A 17,565-nucleotide genomic window follows, 5' to 3' on the forward strand; every position below is an offset into this window, starting at 1 on the left:
CAGCAATCCCCCTCCTGGGAGTATATCCAGAGAAAATCATAATTCAAAAACTTACATGCACCCCAGTGTTCATTGCAGCACTACTTTACAATAGCCAGGGCATAGAAGCAACCTAAATATCCATCAACAGGAATGGATAAAGAAGATGTGGTACATATATACAAAGGTATATTACTCAGACATAAAAAAGAATGAATAATGCCATTTGCAGCAACATGGATGGACCTAGAGATTGTCATACTGAGTGAAGTCAGAAACAGACAAACTTCATATGATACCGTCTATGTGGAATCTAAAAAGGGCTACAAATGAACTTATCTACAAAACATAAACAGAGTTACAGATATAGAAAATGAACTTATGGTAACCAGAGGGTAAGGGCAGGGGAGAGATAAACTGTAAGACTGGACTGACACATACAGCCTATTATATATAAAATAGATAATTAATAAGGACCTACTGTATAGGCACAGGGAATTCTACTCAATACTCTGTAATGCCCTATATGGGAAAAGAATAGAGTGGATATATGTATATGTATAACAGATTCACTTTGCTGTACACTTGAACCTAACACAACATTATAAATCAACTATCTTCCCAGAATCCCCTTGCATAGAGTTTTGAAAGTGGAGAAATAAGTGTCCTGACAGACATAAAAGGGAACTGGCATTGCTTTCAAGAGTTACCTGTAACTTTATTTCTAAGACAGAGTTAAACTCGTCTACTTAATTATGATAACACAATTAGTAAATGCTATTTTAAAACATTTCTTTTTAAGAAGAGGGGATGCAGTATAGTATGTTCTTGCCAGTAACTAAGTGCATGAGATTCCAAGGCCTAATCTCTAAGATAGAATGACAAAAAAATGATGGAGCAAGAAATTAAGAATAGAATCTATTTCACCAAAATTCACTGATCTGTAAAAGAATAAAGTAAATCAAGGCAGCCCACCAATATTTCTGTAAATATACTTTGAGAATAAATGAGAATCCATATACAAAATACAGTCCTTATAAGATATATGCTGCACCAAGAATTAATCATTTTTCTAAAGGAACTCTGAGGAAAGTCATTCTAAATACTGGGGGAAAATATCAGAACAGATTTCAGAAGTGGTATGCTTGATATCATACATAAAATGTAATTTAAAACATTTCAGTGTTAGGCTCAGCCAGTATAACATGTAAGTTTAAAAACTGGGTTATATCTTTCATCTTTCTAGACTATAAGGTTAACTGAAAACCTTTTCCTTACAGACCATGGGAAATCTACTGGATAGTGAATTTCTAGTGTTCTAAATTATTCCTTTTAAAAAGCTCTCTATATTCTTTAAAAAACAAAACAAAACTGAAAATGAGTTACAAAAATCACCTTTCAACAATATTGAGGCAAGACACGCCATCCTGGCCACCCACAGCATAGAGAAAGCCTCCAAGCACAGCCACACCAACACTTGTCCTGCAGGTGCTTGTAGGAGCCACATCGCTGCTCCATTGGTTTGTTTTGGGGTCGTACCTGCAGAGAACACATCAAGACAGGGTCTGTATTACACAAAGAAAATTTGGCTAGGCTTATAAATGCAGTGACATATGATATAGTTAATATTTAATCACTTCCGTCCTTATTTAATTCTATTTGTTTTTAAGTGTGTATTTTTAAACTTCTATGGCGCTGATCCTTCTGATGTTCATGTTATTTTTCTTTTCAACTACAGAATCTGTATCTCTAGATCTTGATACACTGAAAGGTTTCATAGATGTATTTCATAAGTATCAAGAACATGGCTGAATGAAAAAGGGTAGGTGACAAGAAGCTAGAAGTTATTTATTATATGTTTCCAGTGTGCCAGGCATTGTGATAGATATGGAAGATATTTTAACAATTATAGCCAATGTGACATGTACAAGTATATTCAAAATGCTTGTGAAAGATCAGAGGACTGACTAACTAGTCTGCATGGAGCCAGAGAAGGCTTTATATATAAATAACCTTTGAATCTTTAAGAGATATTCCAGGGAAGAAAGAACAGCATGCAAACATACAGGCAAAAAGGACGAAAGGGGATAGCATGTCCAGGAACTGCAAGCAATTTGGTGGGTCTGCACTAGAGTGTTTAAGAAACAGTGGTGTGCTGAGAAAGATAGACTAGAAAAATAGGTGGAGGTCAGATCATAAAGGACTTATATGTCACAGTAAGTGGTCTAGGATGCCAACTAGTTCCACAGACACAAAACTAAAGCAACGAGTTACATCAGTTTCTAATTAGTATCTCAAACAAAACAATATGGATAGTAGAGAAAAAAACTCAAATTGACCTTACCTTTCAACACTATTAAGATAAGAGGATCCATCATGGCCTCCTACAGCATATAACAGGTCATCAAGAACACTGACTCCAACTCCACATCGCCTTTTGCTCATTGAAGCTACCATTCGCCATTCATTAGTCTGTGGATCATATCTTTCAACACTAGAAATGGCATCTCCACTGCACCAACCACCAACTGGGGAAGTAACAGAAATGGTCAGCAGAATATGTGTCCTAAAGCATATCACTCACTGCTAACCATTAAATAGCCCTAATGCTTGGACTTGCCAGATGCCTCTAGAAGCAAGTTAAAACATAAATTATGATTTTTGCTTATTCCACTGGGATTACCATAATCTTATTCTTTTTGGGGATGGGTTTTGGCTCATCTACTCATGATCTCTTTATAGACTGTCTTGTGACTAAAAATAATACAGAAATTCTAATGACATATTTCAAAATGTTTTGTTTTCTGTTTATCTGGTCTGTAATGAATTCTACAATATCCAACATGATATTTAAGATCAGAAAACATTTTGAAGAAATTACATTTTTCAAAAGTAATACTCAGAATAAAAGGTTCAAACTGAGTTCAGTAAAGCTCTGAGTGCTCCCTGAAAAAAAAGAAAACTAATTATAGCAGAAAATTTAAATTTGTTATTCTTTAAAATCATCTCCATTTCAATCTAAAATAAGAGCTAGATTCTGGAGCATAGAGGGTGAGGTCTAAAGATAACTTAATCTCAAAACATTTGAAAACTAATGGTTTCAAGGAGGTCTTAACTTCCTGAGCCAGACTAAAATGAGAATGTTTCTAACCGTCTTCTGCTGGATTTGAAAACTCACTTCCTTATTTCAAATCTCAATATGCTGTATACATTTTATTACGGTTTCATTTAAATTAGGATATTCAACTAAGTCAGAGTAAGTTTTGTATATATCAATTTGCTTCAATTTGAATTCTATTCTGGGATATATGCCTGGAGTTTCAATATCACAGAAAGTACCATCACTTCTAACATAAAATTTGGCTGCAAATGTAGGGTTATAAGCACTTGAGACAAATCAAACCTAATTATTAAAGCTCAGGCACAATTTTATAAGGAAAGGCACTGAAACCAGCTTTTTATTGGACTTCATAGCTGCAAATGAAGTTAATATCACTTCATAAACTGTATTTTTGATACTAAAGGGAAAAAAAGATAGGCCATTAAGAAATCAAATTTAAACCTTTCTTGTGATCCGGGGAAACAAGGAAAGAGCTGTTCAATTCTACTGCCTCATGGCAATTTTATGTGAATTATAATTTCCCAAGCAGCAGGTGATTGCAATAACTGGGACTGAACTAAGTTATTATTAGAAGTCAAGCACACTGTACTTGGGTCATCCCAGGTGGCTCAGTGGTAAAGAATCCGCCTGCCAATGTAGGAGATGTGGGGTTCGATCCCTGGGAATGGAAAATCCCTTGGAGGAAACGGCAACCCACTCCAGTATTCTTGCCTGGAAAATTCCAAGGACAGAGGAGCCTGATGGGCTACCGTCCATAAGGCTGCACAGAGTTGGACATGAATGAGTGAGTGAGCACACATACATGTACATGGTATTTAGCAAGATAAAGTGTATGCATAGTTTCTGCTGTGAGAATTATCAATTTGTGTTAAATGATGTACTTAAGCAAAAATATTGCTGAAAAGGGGACATATAGTTTTATACGTGTGAGATGTTGACTCTAAAAAAAATTACTTCAAAGACGGATTTGGTCAAAAAGTGTTACCTTAAAGTAGGCAACTTCCATAAAGTATCTGTGATAAAGATCAATGAACTGTGAACACACACACACAAATCCCAAACAAAACAGAAACACAGAATTGAGAAGCATCAAGAAGCCTAATGGAAAACAAAAGAAAAAGCCAGAAGACATCAATAGGAGTAAATGCTTCTGAGTAAAAAAACGACTGAAATTATAGATTTGATCTTAGGCTTCCAGGATGAAAAAGGGAAGACTCAATTTTCCAAAGTTAAGTGAGAACTGGTAATTTGCATTCCAAAGATAATGTAAACAAAATTACACCAATAAAGAAAATTAAGGATTAAGTTTTAAGTAGAGACAGATGAGTCAAGATCTAAACTATCAGTGTAATAGTATGACTCAAGAATAAAGCTCAGACCTGGCATAAAGAGACTAAGAAAGCAGGGAAAACCAATACCAGTTGTACAGAAAAGCCATTAGAAAAGACCAGCCATTAGAAAAGACCTAATGGCTTTTCTCTACAAATGAAAATGGAAACCTTGATAGTGTAAAAGAAGTGATAGATGTTTTAACTTTTATTCTTTATATTTTTCTGTTAGTCAATTTCTATATTGCATGTGTGAGTGAGTGAAAGTTGCTTAGTCATGTCTGACTCTTTGCGACCCCATGGACTATACAATCCATGGAATTCTCCAGGCCAGGATACTGGAGTGGGTAGCCATTCCCTTTTACAGGGGATCTTCCCAACCCAGAGATCGAACCTAGGTCTCCTGCATGACAGGCAGATTCTTTAGCAGCTGAGCCCACCATATTGCATGTGTATCCACTTCTATGTTCAGAAAAAGAAAATGTTACTCAAAAGTAAATCTTTCATTTACGAAGTGACATTAACAATCCATTATTGTTTTCCAGTTTTACTTTTCTATTCATTATGATGGGTCAATGCTGATTTCTCACCAGTATTCAGCAGGATCAACAGCATGCAATTAATCTTTATTTAGTGCCTGTTCTGACAAGATTGCTATACAATCTAGACACTACAAAGATAAATCAGAACTGGTCCTTGCTCTGAAGTAGTTAACAATATAGTGGAGGAATCAGATACCCAATCAGCAATATGAAATTATGAGATTACTAGCAAGAGTTTGAGATCATGAAATTGTTCCAATTTAAATGACTTTAAATGGCTTCTAAAAAAGGCAGTGTGATTCATTAACACTATTATACAATCAAAAGAGGCGAATGAGATTTTAGTGAAGATGGTTACACATTGAAAACATGGCACCTGATTATAATCATGTCACATTGGAAGAAAATGGTGGGAACCAGAAGGATAAAGATGGCAGTTGTTGAATAATCCAAGTGAAAGAAAGAAAGAAAGAAAATTAAGTTGCTCAGTCGTGTCCGACTCTTTGTGACCCTATGGACTGTAGCCCACCAGGGTGAAGTCAAGTTTAAATTTCTATTTAATAGAGCTCCAGTATTTTCTCTCAGCATCCCCAAAGGTGTACCTTGTCTAGTTCCACTGGACTGGTACTTTCCCACCACTGAATCCAGAAAGAGCCCTAGATGTGAAATATACTTCCCATACACCTATTTGGTTTAGTCTCTAGCTTTTGATCATATAGGGGTTCTCTTCTGTTCCACTTTCCCCTGAGTTTCCATTATCCTCCCCTCTTCCTTAATCTAGTTGTTAATCTCTGCCAGAATGTTCTGAGGCTCATGAAACAGTAGTATATTGTCATCCCTACTTCAGGTACTATAATAGCCAAATAAAATATTTAATAGATCTTGATAACAATGTATATACCTCCACAAAGATGGCCCTACCACTAGAATTCCTGAAACCAACCTGATATCATGAAAATAAACCACAGGTATCAAATAATTAGATCTTGCTTCCTTCTAATTAAAAAAAAATAGACAACCAACTTTCACAATTGGGGAAACAGAAACTCTGATGTTTATAGCATTCTTATATGTACAGGGAGCTGGCACAACAAACTGCTTTTATAAATAAAAGACTTTTAACAATATAATTTATCTAGTTTAACCAACAAAGCTAAACTAATGTTATAAAGATTTCCCTGGGAACTTAATCAGATCTGGCAATAAATTTACTCACCAACTGATGGCAACTATAGACACTATGTGGGAGTGAAGAGGCAGATGTATATAGGTGTGAGCATGCAAGCAAGCGTCTGTGTAAACCTATATGAGTATGTGAATATGTACCTGAGCATGCATATATAGGAATTAAAGTCATAGGAATATGTAAGAATGATAATAGAAATAAATTTGTTAATAACAATGAACAGAAGCATTAGGATACTAGGAGTATAGGAGAATTCAGTACATGATAAATTAATAATTGAGTTTGAAATCTAAAACAAGAATGAAGGAATGCTTTCAAAAGAGAGGAAAAACACCTGATGAGGATTTGAGAGAAAAAGAAAACTTGGCATCCATTTTCTTCTTGAAGAAATGCAGCAATATTCTATGTGAAGAAATTGAGACAAAAAAATTTAAAAAGGAGAAATCAAACATAAATTGTCAAACTTTTCTTCTAAAAATGTGGGAAAATATATTCCCACATGCCAAGAGAAAATAAAACCGAAGGGGAAAAGATAGGCAACTGGTTAGGTTGATGGGAAAGGATACTATGACCTAGTGATTCTATAAGATTTCCTGATGAAAAGTGATAGAATGCTTCACACATCAAACAGAATCCCAGGAAGCCTATATTTAAGAGTAGTGAAATTCTGAAATGTGGGAGCATAAATAAAAAGATTACCATAGGTTCCATCTTTCTCCATGAATCAGGATTTGAAAAGAAAAACTGAAGAGAAAAAATTTGCTATAGATTGAATGTGTCCCTCCAAAATTCATATATTGAAATCTAATCCTCAGTGTGATAGTATCAGGTGGTGAGGCTTTAGGGACGGGCTCTGTCCTCATGAATGGAATTAGTGCTTTTATAAAAGAGACTTCACAGAGATCCTGTGCCCCTTCCTCTGCCTGAAGACACAGTAAAAGATGAAAAGATGGAGTCTATGAAGAAGAATGAAGTGGGCCCTCAGCAGACACCAAAATACTTCCCAGCCTCCAGAACTATAAGAAATAAATAAGTTTCTACTGTTTGTAAGCCACCCAGTATATGCTTTTCTGTTATAGCAGTCTGAGCAGACTAAGACAGAATTAGTGAGAAAATGTTTTACTAAACATTGTGAAAGTTGCTATTCAAGTGACTAAGGGAGCTGAATTTATGCGGATAGAAGTAAAACATCTAAGATTGAAAGTTCTCAAATATTTAGGGGCAGACAGCAGCAGCAGAATGATACAACACATGTCTTAGGCTCAATCTAGCTCAGGAGAGCTATAAAAGAGTGTAACTCTTTGATGTAAGATAATATCTTTTGACAGTTCCATGTACTTATGAGGTGACTTGCACACTGGAATATAAATTCATGCATATGATTTATTATAACAAAATATCCACTGCATGATATTTTTAGGTTATATAAAAAAACAGCATTCTTTCGAAAGAACCAGTGTTGGATCATGAGTTAAGAGGCAAGATACATAAGTTATTTTTTGTTTTCAAAAGGTGTGTACATTTTTTTTTAACATGAAACAATTTTTATTTATTTATTCTTTGGCCACGCACTGTGTGGCATGCAGAAGCTTAATTCTCCAACCAGGGACTGAACCCGTGCCTGCTGCAGTATAAGTATGGAGTCTTAACCCTTGGACCACCAGGGAAGTCCCCATGGTAAGTCATTATGTATTTCTTATGACAGTGGATATCACAACTGTCCAAAGGACCACTCAAAAGACAATTTCTCATGTGGAAAATATTCAGTTTAGCCACAGTATATTAAGATCCAAACCTGCAAAGAGTACTTCTCCACATCGAATAGGTTTCCGTGGTCTTGTCCTTGGTCCTTGCATTAATGGTCGCTCTTGAGGCAACAGGAGATAGTTTTTAGCCTCATCTACCAAGTCTCTGCGAAAAAAATTCTGCCTTTATTCCAAATGTCTAAATAATATTGTTAGTCAAATCTCAATTTGGTTAAGGTATATGTAAGATGGCAAAGGGGAGCAGCATAAATCAAACCAAATCATGAATGCCAGTCAGTATTTTTACTGATTTAGGCTAGTTATTTATTTTTGGGGGCACATGGCATGTGGGATCTCAGAGATTGAACCCGTGTACCCTGCATGGGCAGCTTGGAGTCTTAACCACTGGACTGCCAGGGAAATCCCGCCAGCCAGTATTATAAAGGTCACAAACATGACAGCAATGATGCCAGTCACACTATGAGTTGTGAATTGACTGGTATTTCCATCATGACTTCATATCTTACTGCAAATTAGTCTAAAACTCAACATGCTTGAGACTAACAATGACTTATGGGAAACTAAAAATTACAACTTAATTACCAGTCTGCATAGTTACTGCCTTCTAGTGAATTTGATTAGCTTTTGCAGGATACTGGCAAAGGAGCACATCAGCCACAACACTAGATATTTGCTAAATTAATTTAAGTAATAAAACTAGGTCAAAATTTGGATTGCTAAAAAGAAACACCCTACTATCATTTAATATTAATTTTCTATTTGGGACTGTATGAATAGTTCACTCTCAATAAATCTACTGAGGATGAACAGTTTTGTCTTTTTCTATGAAGGTACTTTATGAGAAGAACCTAGTAATTACACTTGTTAAGTAAAGTATCCTAACTTAAACTATTTATGTACTTACTTCACTTGAGTCCTTTGAGTGATCAGTATCTGACTAGTACAAATTCAATATGTTACACTGTTCTTTCTCAACTCTGAAAGTGCTTCCTAAATTATGCTATATTTCCATTTCTTTATTTATATTACAAGTACTTTATTCCTGCTGGACCACTGCCAGGCGTGACCCAATAATGTATTTCCAGTATATGATTTTGCTAAGGCCTCTTCTGAATTTATGCTAAAAATAAAAACAAAACCCCTCAAAATCCCAAGCTGATGACCGAGAACTTTTTCTAGCTTTCTCAGCTAAAAACAAAGACTGTGATCTCCTACTTGCTGGCTTTTAATTAAGTTGTTCAAGCGTTCCTAGAAAGACTATTATAGAGCTAATACTTAGGGGCAAACACAGAATTAATAGTAACAACAATAACAGGGGCTTAATACATATTAACTCATTTATTCTCCACTACAGCCCTATGGAATAGGTACTGTTATTATCCTTATTTTATAAATAAAGGAACTGTACCACAAAGAGGTTCAAGTAACTTGAATAATGTCACACAGCTAGTAAATAATAAGGTCACAATAAAAGGAACAGGCTGCTTCCTTTTTTTAAACTTTTTATTTTGTATTGGGGTGTAGCCAGTTAACAATGTTGTGATAATTTCAGGTGAATAGCAAAGGGACTCAGCTATGCAGTAGGTCCTGTTGGTTATCCATTTTAAATATAGCAGGGTATACATGTCCATCCCAAACCCCCATCTCTTCCCCTCCCCGAGCCCCCCCCCCACCCCGGCAACCATAAGTTCATTCTCTAAGTAGGAACAGGCTACTAGAGTGACTAGAGACACAGATATATAGAACAGACTTTTGGACTCTGTGGGAGAAGGTGAGGGGGGATGATCTGAGAGAAAAGCATTGAAACATGTATATTATCAATTGTGAAACAGATCACCTGTCCAGGTTTGATGCATGAGCCAAGTGCTCAGGGCTGGTGCACTAGGATGATCCAGAGGGATGGGATGGGGAGGGAGGTGGGGATGCGGAACACAGGTAAATCCATGGCTGATTCATATCAATGTATGGCAAAAACCACTACAATATTGTAATTAGCCTCCAACTAATATAAATAAATGAAAAAAAAAGTGACTTTGTGAGTATTTAGGGAAATTAATTACCATTTGTCTTTAAGTTTAAAAGGTAAACACATAAAACCCTCTCTAACACCTCCTGTTAAAGGAACAGTCTTCAAATTATTGAAGAAATGCAAATCTATTATGTTCTATTATGTTCTACCTCTGCTTTAGAGATCCCTGATTCTAGAACAAGTTTCTTTAGTCGCTAAGGGAGATCCAAAGGTTTGTATAGTTTAAAGAGAGTTCTGACTCACTGTTTCAATAAATGTAACATGCTGGGAAGAAATGGTTAAAAACACCATGAGGTTTCATATTTGAAACTAAACCTTAAAATCTGTCAAGTAGAAAAGTAGTTTATTAAATTTTATATATACTATAGTTCAGAGATAGCCCAATAAAATAAATGTTTTGTTTTGTAAAAACATTTAGAATTTCTTTCAATAAAAAAAAATTTATGAAACTGCATCATCAAACTCTGGTGGAAATCTTTCCACAGCTGCTTTAAGGGTGTAGCAGACCTTTAACTCTGTCTACAATCTCAGAAAGCAAGGCTGCTCCTATTTCCTAACAAGGCATATGTGATGGAATGGAAAAAGTGCTTCTGACACACTTCTATGATGGAGTCAACAACATTATTTAACTTATCTCAAAAAAAAATATACTAGCAGAGAACTGTCTCTTCAAACTCAAGCTTGCATTAAATCTTAGAAATCTACCTCTTTATTGCCACTTCTACACCAATAAATGCCATGCATAAAAAAAAAACTAATTTAGGAGTGCAATACTGGAAATTCAGTCTTCTCTTCTTCCTCTTGACTCTAGCCCAGAAGAAAAACCTGTTAAATACTGCCTTGATTACAGCACTAAAAAAATATAATATTTAGGAAGCAATAAAAATAAGGAAATTAGGAGAGAACAGGAATGTTTAGTTGTTGATTTTTCCCATCCAGGACCATTCATACCTGCATTCTTCATCACTTTTGATGAGGGGATCAGAGCCTACAGTGCCCACCAGGAACTTGGGACTAAGCAAAGGCAACCGCACATGCTGCAGCACCTATGAGATAATAAACACTATTAAAGGCACAAACTCCATCTGTAAGGTATTTAAGAGAATATATAACTCATGCTCCCTGATTGTGTTTCCAGTTGTTTTGAGATCTAATTGGATTAATTAATTGATCTAATAAATAATGAGGATGGAAGGCATAAATACAAAACTAAATTTATTGCAACCACCAGTTCAGCAATTAGAATAATCAGTATCACTTTAGCATGCTTCTTTATTCTTTCAGCAGTATAGGCTCTTCTAATAACAATCTACAAGAATATACTATCAAATTGCTAAGGACTGTAATCATAATAACACGAACATCAAACATGTCATTTAGTGACCACTTATGAGCCATATTATTCCTGTACTCTTCAAAACTGTGGTGGAGTTTCCAAATCATAGAGAAGGGAGACATGATAACTGCCATCCTTGCTTTCTTTTGTTCATTATGTACCATTTAGGTTCTGATTTGTACTATAGCCCAAACCTAGAGTTGATGCAAAACAGAGGAAGAAAAGTAGCAAAAAGTTCATAATGATAAACACTTAAAATGCTTAACACTTAATCTCCTTGGTTATTTGGAAAGAGATGGTCTTTCTTACAGTCTAATACGAATGACAGTGATAACTGTTTCTTTTTTGTAAATCAAATATGTATTATTTTATCCAGTACAAAACAGTTACTTGAAGCATTTCCCTGCATACCTGCGGTAATTGAGGACGTCTTTCTTGAATACTGTATTTAACCCACGCCATCACTGCATTGAACACCTGTTCTTCACTGCGAACATTTAGTTCATCACTAGATATTATATCAATGAGTTGATTGGCTGGAAGCAACATGAACTCTTCACTTTCCATCACCTGTTTGAAGTTAGGTAGGAATAAAACGGAAAACACCCTGTGATCAGATTTGTCCGTTTTAATATTTTTCTTCAGGGTTGTAGGGCAAAGCTTTATTTCACAGTGGAGCTGAAGTTCAATATAGTATCAGAGGACAAGAAAAGTTTAAAAAGAAAAAAAGATAGGTAAAGCATAGAAGGTTTTTAGAACAATGAGACTATCCTGTATACTACAGTGGTAGACACATGTCATTATACATTTGTCAAAACTCATAGAATGTACAATACCAAGAGTGAACCGTAATGTAAATTATGGACTTTGGAAGCTCACATGTCAATGCAGGTTCATTAGTTGTAACAAATGTATTTCTCTGGTGCAGGATGTTGATACTGGGAGAGGTTATGTATGTCACTTACTAAATGGACATGAATTTGAGCAAACTCCGGGAGATAGTGAAGGACAGGGAAGCCTGGTATGCTGCAGTCCATGGGGTCACAAAGAGTCGGACATGCTTAACGACCGAACAACATGTGTGTGGAGACAGGGTATATGGGAACTGTACTTTCTGCTCAATTTTGCTGTGACCCTAAAACTACTCTAAAAAAACAAAGTTTATTAATTTTTAAAAAAGGGAACATAGGAGAATACAGATGGCACAATTAAAATTTAGGAAAAATAGTAATTTGTGATTTAGACAATTTAAGAAAAAAGTTATACTTTTTTTTCTCAGTATGAAGTATCAAGATAAAAATTTATATTCAAAATAAACTATACCAAATTATAACTCCAGAAATTAAGAGGCATATAAAAATATCAGGAAAAGCTTTCAGAGGAAGGTTAGTTGCTGAAAGGGCAATGTCTAGGACAGAAACACCAAGGGGCCAGTTTGAAAAAAGAATGAAGGTGTCAGCATTTCTGTAAGCAAGAATAACATAATGATATAAGCCATTAGACGGAGGACTGCACCACTTAGATATATTCATATTCTCATATGTATATATGAAACTATGAACATATATAATTTATCTGTATCCAAGGTCTGGGGAACTGTCAGAATGCAGATGAAATGGCGACAAGGATGTTATCTGATTGTGCAGTTCAGTCACAAATCCCAAAATCTTGTAAATCTTGTCAAGATTGTATGCAGAGTAAAAGGGACAGGGTGCAATGCAAACAGTCACTGCTACACTTGATGTGGCTTCTGTCTCATTCAGAACACTGTTCTGCCTGTGACGTCCATTAGTGCAGGAAGGATATAGTTTAAGAGCTTGAATTCCCACCATGCAACCTCTGATGCATATGCTATATTCTCTAAGGACAGGGCTATTTTCATACTCATCAAAAAAATCAGAATATTTAGCCAGATTTGAGATAAGCTATAACAAATTGACTACTTGGTTAAGAATTTTTTCCCAAGCACATTAGGAAAAAATACAAATCTCAAAACAATTAAGGGCCATATAAAGTCAGCTGTGCTTATAGTAGAAAATACTAAACAGCACTTTAATTTTTATGGCACAAGTCTTCATATCATCTGAGTGAGAGACCCTCTGGGGCTCAGGAAATGAAATTGGAAACCTTTAAATTTTACGTGAAGTTGCTAAGCCAGGTCACTTAGTAGGTAGAATGCCTGCATTGTATTCTCTGTAGCAGCATTGTTGGATTTAGCAAATAATATATGGCATGATTATACTAAAAACTACTTGTTCATCTGGAATAAATTCAACTGGGTGCCCTGTATTTTGTCTGGCAGACTTATGCTGGGGGGTGTAAAGTTAAGGGTCAGATTTGGGGTCCAGTTCCAGATGAAGTATGCTGACCTGCAGCATGCAAAATTTGAGCAAGGCTGTATGTTTCTTTCTTCTTAATTTTTCTTCAAGCTGATTTCTTTACTAAAGACAAGTCGTATCATGTATCTTTGTGAAGTTCCTTAACATTCTTTTAGGATCTTGTCCGAGTATAAAAATTTTCCCCAATTTAGTGATTATAAAACAAATATTATATAAATATCAAGGATCACCAAGTTTAAAGTTTATGAATAAACCACTCTGATATTAACAAGTCACTTAATGGAAACCTTAGAGGGCAAGAAGACAAAAACATCTGTGTGAGAAAATATTTTTTGGAACTAAGAGTAAAAAGAATACTTTTGATGAACAAAGATATTAATGATCTACCATTAGGGCAAATCTAGCACTAAATTCTATCCTTGAACCAAACAACCAGGTTAAGAAAATAATGCTTTAAAATACCTGCTTTTTATTTATTTTTGAAGTTTTTTTTTAATGTGGATCATTTTTAAAGTCTTTATTGAATTTGTTACAATATTGCTTCTATTTTACATTTTTTTTGGGGCGGGGGGCTGAAGCATGTGGGATTTTAGCTCTCCAACGCATGTAGGATCGAACCTGCATCCCCTACATTGTAAGGGGAAGTTGTATCCACTGGGTCACCAAGGAAGTCCCCCAATAACTGCTTTTTAAATAAAAGTTTGCAGGAAATCTAAATTTTAAGTCCCACACTGTTATGGTAAAAGCTTACTTTTAGTTTCTTCAGATAAATGTATATGCGATTTGAAGAATGAATAAAGCTGAAAACAAGAAGAATGAATAAGGAAAACATTCTAGAGTTGTAACAGAAATGAATGGTGAACTCAGTGGCATTGAGTTGAAAGAAAAAATTGTGTTTATGATCAAGCGTAAAAAAATTAAGTTTGTTGTTGTTTAGTTGCTAAGTCATGTCTGACTCTTTGTGACCCCAGGGACTGTAGCCCACCAGACTTCTCTGCCCATGGGATTTCCCAGGCAAGAATACTGGAGTAGGCTGCCATTTCCTCCTCCAGGATGGATGAAGTTAGGCGTAAGGAAATAGAAGGAAATTAAATAGAGATGTAAGTCTGAAAATAATTTAAATGAGTCACAAGTGGTAAGCCCTAAATGGTGACTTATTTTGCATCTACACAGAACCATTCTAGTCCATGAACAAAGTAAGGTTTTCTTCACTGGGATTTCATTTTATCAGGTTCACTTTGGAGGCAGGGTTAGAACTGCAAGGGATTCTAAAACCCTTTGTCCTATTAAGAATATTCTTCAGATATTTGTAACTACCTTAAGAACTAAAACTCAAGCTATGTTTAAAGCAAGAAATTTAAAAAAATCAACTTTATTTAAAACATACAGTTCAATAAATTTTGATAAATGTACACATGCATGTAACCATCACCACAATCAACATATAGAACATTACCATCATCCCCAAAGATTCTAAAGCAGGCATTTCTTAACCTGGGGTCCAATGACTGGCAAATTATTTTGGAAATTCTCAATGATGGCAAATCTTTATTTTTTGCAGAGTGGATTTGATTTTTAAAAACAGTGGAACAAAGTTAAAAGTCAAATCCATTAAAGTTGTGTGAAGTTTACTCTGAATGAAAAATTAAGTTTGACTATAAAATACTGATTACTTTGCAAACAAAGGTCTGGCTAGTCAAGGCTATGGTTTTTCCAGTGGTCATGTGTGGATGTGAGAGTTGGACTGTGAAGAAAGCTGAGCGCCGAAAAATTGATGCTTCTGAACTGTGGTGTTGGAAAAGACTCTTGAGAGTCCCTTGGACTGCAAGGAGATCCAACCAGTCCAACCTAAAGGAGATCAGTCCTGGGTGTTCACTGGAAGGACTGATGCTGAAGTTGAAACTCCAGTACTTTGGCCACCTCATGTGAAGAGTTGACTCATTGGAAAAGACCCTGATGCTGGGAGGGATTGGGGGCAGGAGGAGAAGGGGACGACAGAAGATGAGATGGCTGGATAGCATCACCGACTCGATGGACATGAGTTTGAGTAAACTCCGGGAGTTGGTGATGGACAGGGAGGCCTGGCGTGCTGTGATTTATGGGGTCACAAAGAGTCAGACACGACTAAGTGACTGAACTGAACTGACAAAATACTGATGCAATTAATTTTAATGAAGTATAAACTCCATTTGGTCATGGTTATTCCTCTTTTATATTTTGCTGGAATCAATATTATATTAAGGATTGTCCCATATAAATTCATGAGAGGTACTGATCTGCAGTTTTCCTCTAGTGTCTGTGGTTTGCACACTAGGGTAATTTTTACCTTATCTGGCAACCTCCTGCACGTGTTTCTGGTAGATTTTATATAGGGTTACATTATTTCTTTCTGAAATGTTTAACAGAATTCACCATCTGGGATTGCTTTTTTGTGGGAAGGTTTTAAAATTATTAATTCAATTTCTTTCATAGATATATAGAGTTATTCTGGTTTTCTGTTTCTTAAGTTTTTTTAATATGTATTTTTTAAAAAATTTGTCAATTTCATCTCTGTTGTTGAACTTAGCAAAATGTTGCTCATGATATTCTGTTTTATCCTTTTTAATGTCTGAGGGATTTATAGTGCTGTCTTCTTTTTTATTTCTGATAGTGGTAATTTGTATCTTCTCTCCTTTTTTTCTTGATAAGTACAGCTAGAGGTTCATCAGTTTTTTTCAAAGTAACATTGATTTTTGCTCTATCCTTTATTCTTTGTTCCTTCTATTTTGGGTTTAATTTGCTCTTCTTTTTCTAGTTTACAAAAGTGACAATCAGAACAAAAATACAAACCTTCCTATATACTAAAAAAATTAAGGACTTCCCTGGTGGTCCATTGGTGGGGAATTTGCCTGCCACTGCAGGGGACATGGGTTCAGTCCCTGGTCCAGAAGATCCCACATGCCACAGGGCAACTATGTTTGTGTATCACAACTACTGAGCCCATATTCTAGAACCCAGAAGCTGCAACTGTTGAGCCATGAGCAGCAATTACTGAAACCCACATGCCCAGAGCCCATGGCTCTGCAACAAGAGAAGCCACTACAATGAGAAGCCCAAGCACTGCAATGAAGAGTAGCCCCCACTTGCTATAACCAGAGAAAGCCCATGTGCAGCAATGAAGACCCAGCACAGCCAAAAATAAAACAAATACATCTTTAAAAAAGAGAATCTACAGGAAAGAGAAAATCATAATACGAAAAGCTAATATATAAAGGGATTGTAGATCACTTAAATAAACCAGTACAGATATTTTTTAAGTAAAAAAAAATATGAAATTGCTTATAAATACAACAGCAAAGGGTTAACATGAATATGCAAAATAGGACATCGAAATGATAAAATATAGGGGAAGGAAGTAAGAAAATGTGAAAATTTTTAGAATGTGTTTGAGATGATATAATTACCAGTTTAAAGTAGATATAGTAATGGGTTAACACACTTGAAAACCAAGGTAACCTCAAATAAAAAAAACAAAAAGAGGAGAACTCAAGCATAATACAAAAGAAAACCATCAAGCACAAAAGGAAAAACAAAAAGAAAAGAGTAAAGAAATATAAAATCAACTGGAAAATAAGGTTTAAAATGGAAATAAATAAATATATGTCAATAATTACCTCAAATGTCAATGGACTAAATGCTCCAGTCAAATGACATATAGTGGCAGATTGGATAATAAAACAAAAGCCTAAAATGCGCTGCCTACAAATGACGCACTTTAGGATAAAAGACACACACTGACTGAAAGTGAGGGGATAGAAAAAAGATACTTCAGGCAAGTGAAAATGATAAGAAAGCAGGGGTAGCAGTACTCATATCAGACAAGACAGACTTTAAAACAAAGACCACAGAGAAAGATAAAGAAAGACATCATAAAAAGACATTGATAAAAAGATCAATATA

The 17,565-nt window shown here is 35.5% G+C and overlaps 1 protein-coding gene across 7 annotated transcripts in view; it reads right to left on the minus strand.

The window, feature by feature from the left end:
* Window positions 1–17,565, minus strand: part of KLHL20 (kelch like family member 20) — a 71,870-nt gene that overhangs the window by 9,341 nt on the left and 44,964 nt on the right. For all 7 annotated transcript variants that reach the window (XM_020902260.2, XM_020902261.2, XM_020902256.2 and 4 more), the window contains 5 exons: window positions 11,699–11,857; window positions 10,903–10,997; window positions 7,952–8,067; window positions 2,324–2,507; window positions 1,375–1,518 (listed from right to left, as the gene is read on the minus strand). In XM_020902260.2, coding sequence (XP_020757919.2) covers window positions 1,375–1,518; window positions 2,324–2,507; window positions 7,952–8,067; window positions 10,903–10,997; window positions 11,699–11,857 — 698 coding nt within the window. The remainder of the gene's footprint in view (window positions 1–1,374; window positions 1,519–2,323; window positions 2,508–7,951; window positions 8,068–10,902; window positions 10,998–11,698; window positions 11,858–17,565) is intronic.

The sequence above is a fragment of the Odocoileus virginianus genome, chromosome 11 (assembly GCF_023699985.2).
Source record: "Odocoileus virginianus isolate 20LAN1187 ecotype Illinois chromosome 11, Ovbor_1.2, whole genome shotgun sequence".
Classification (NCBI taxonomy): Eukaryota; Metazoa; Chordata; class Mammalia; order Artiodactyla; family Cervidae; genus Odocoileus; species Odocoileus virginianus.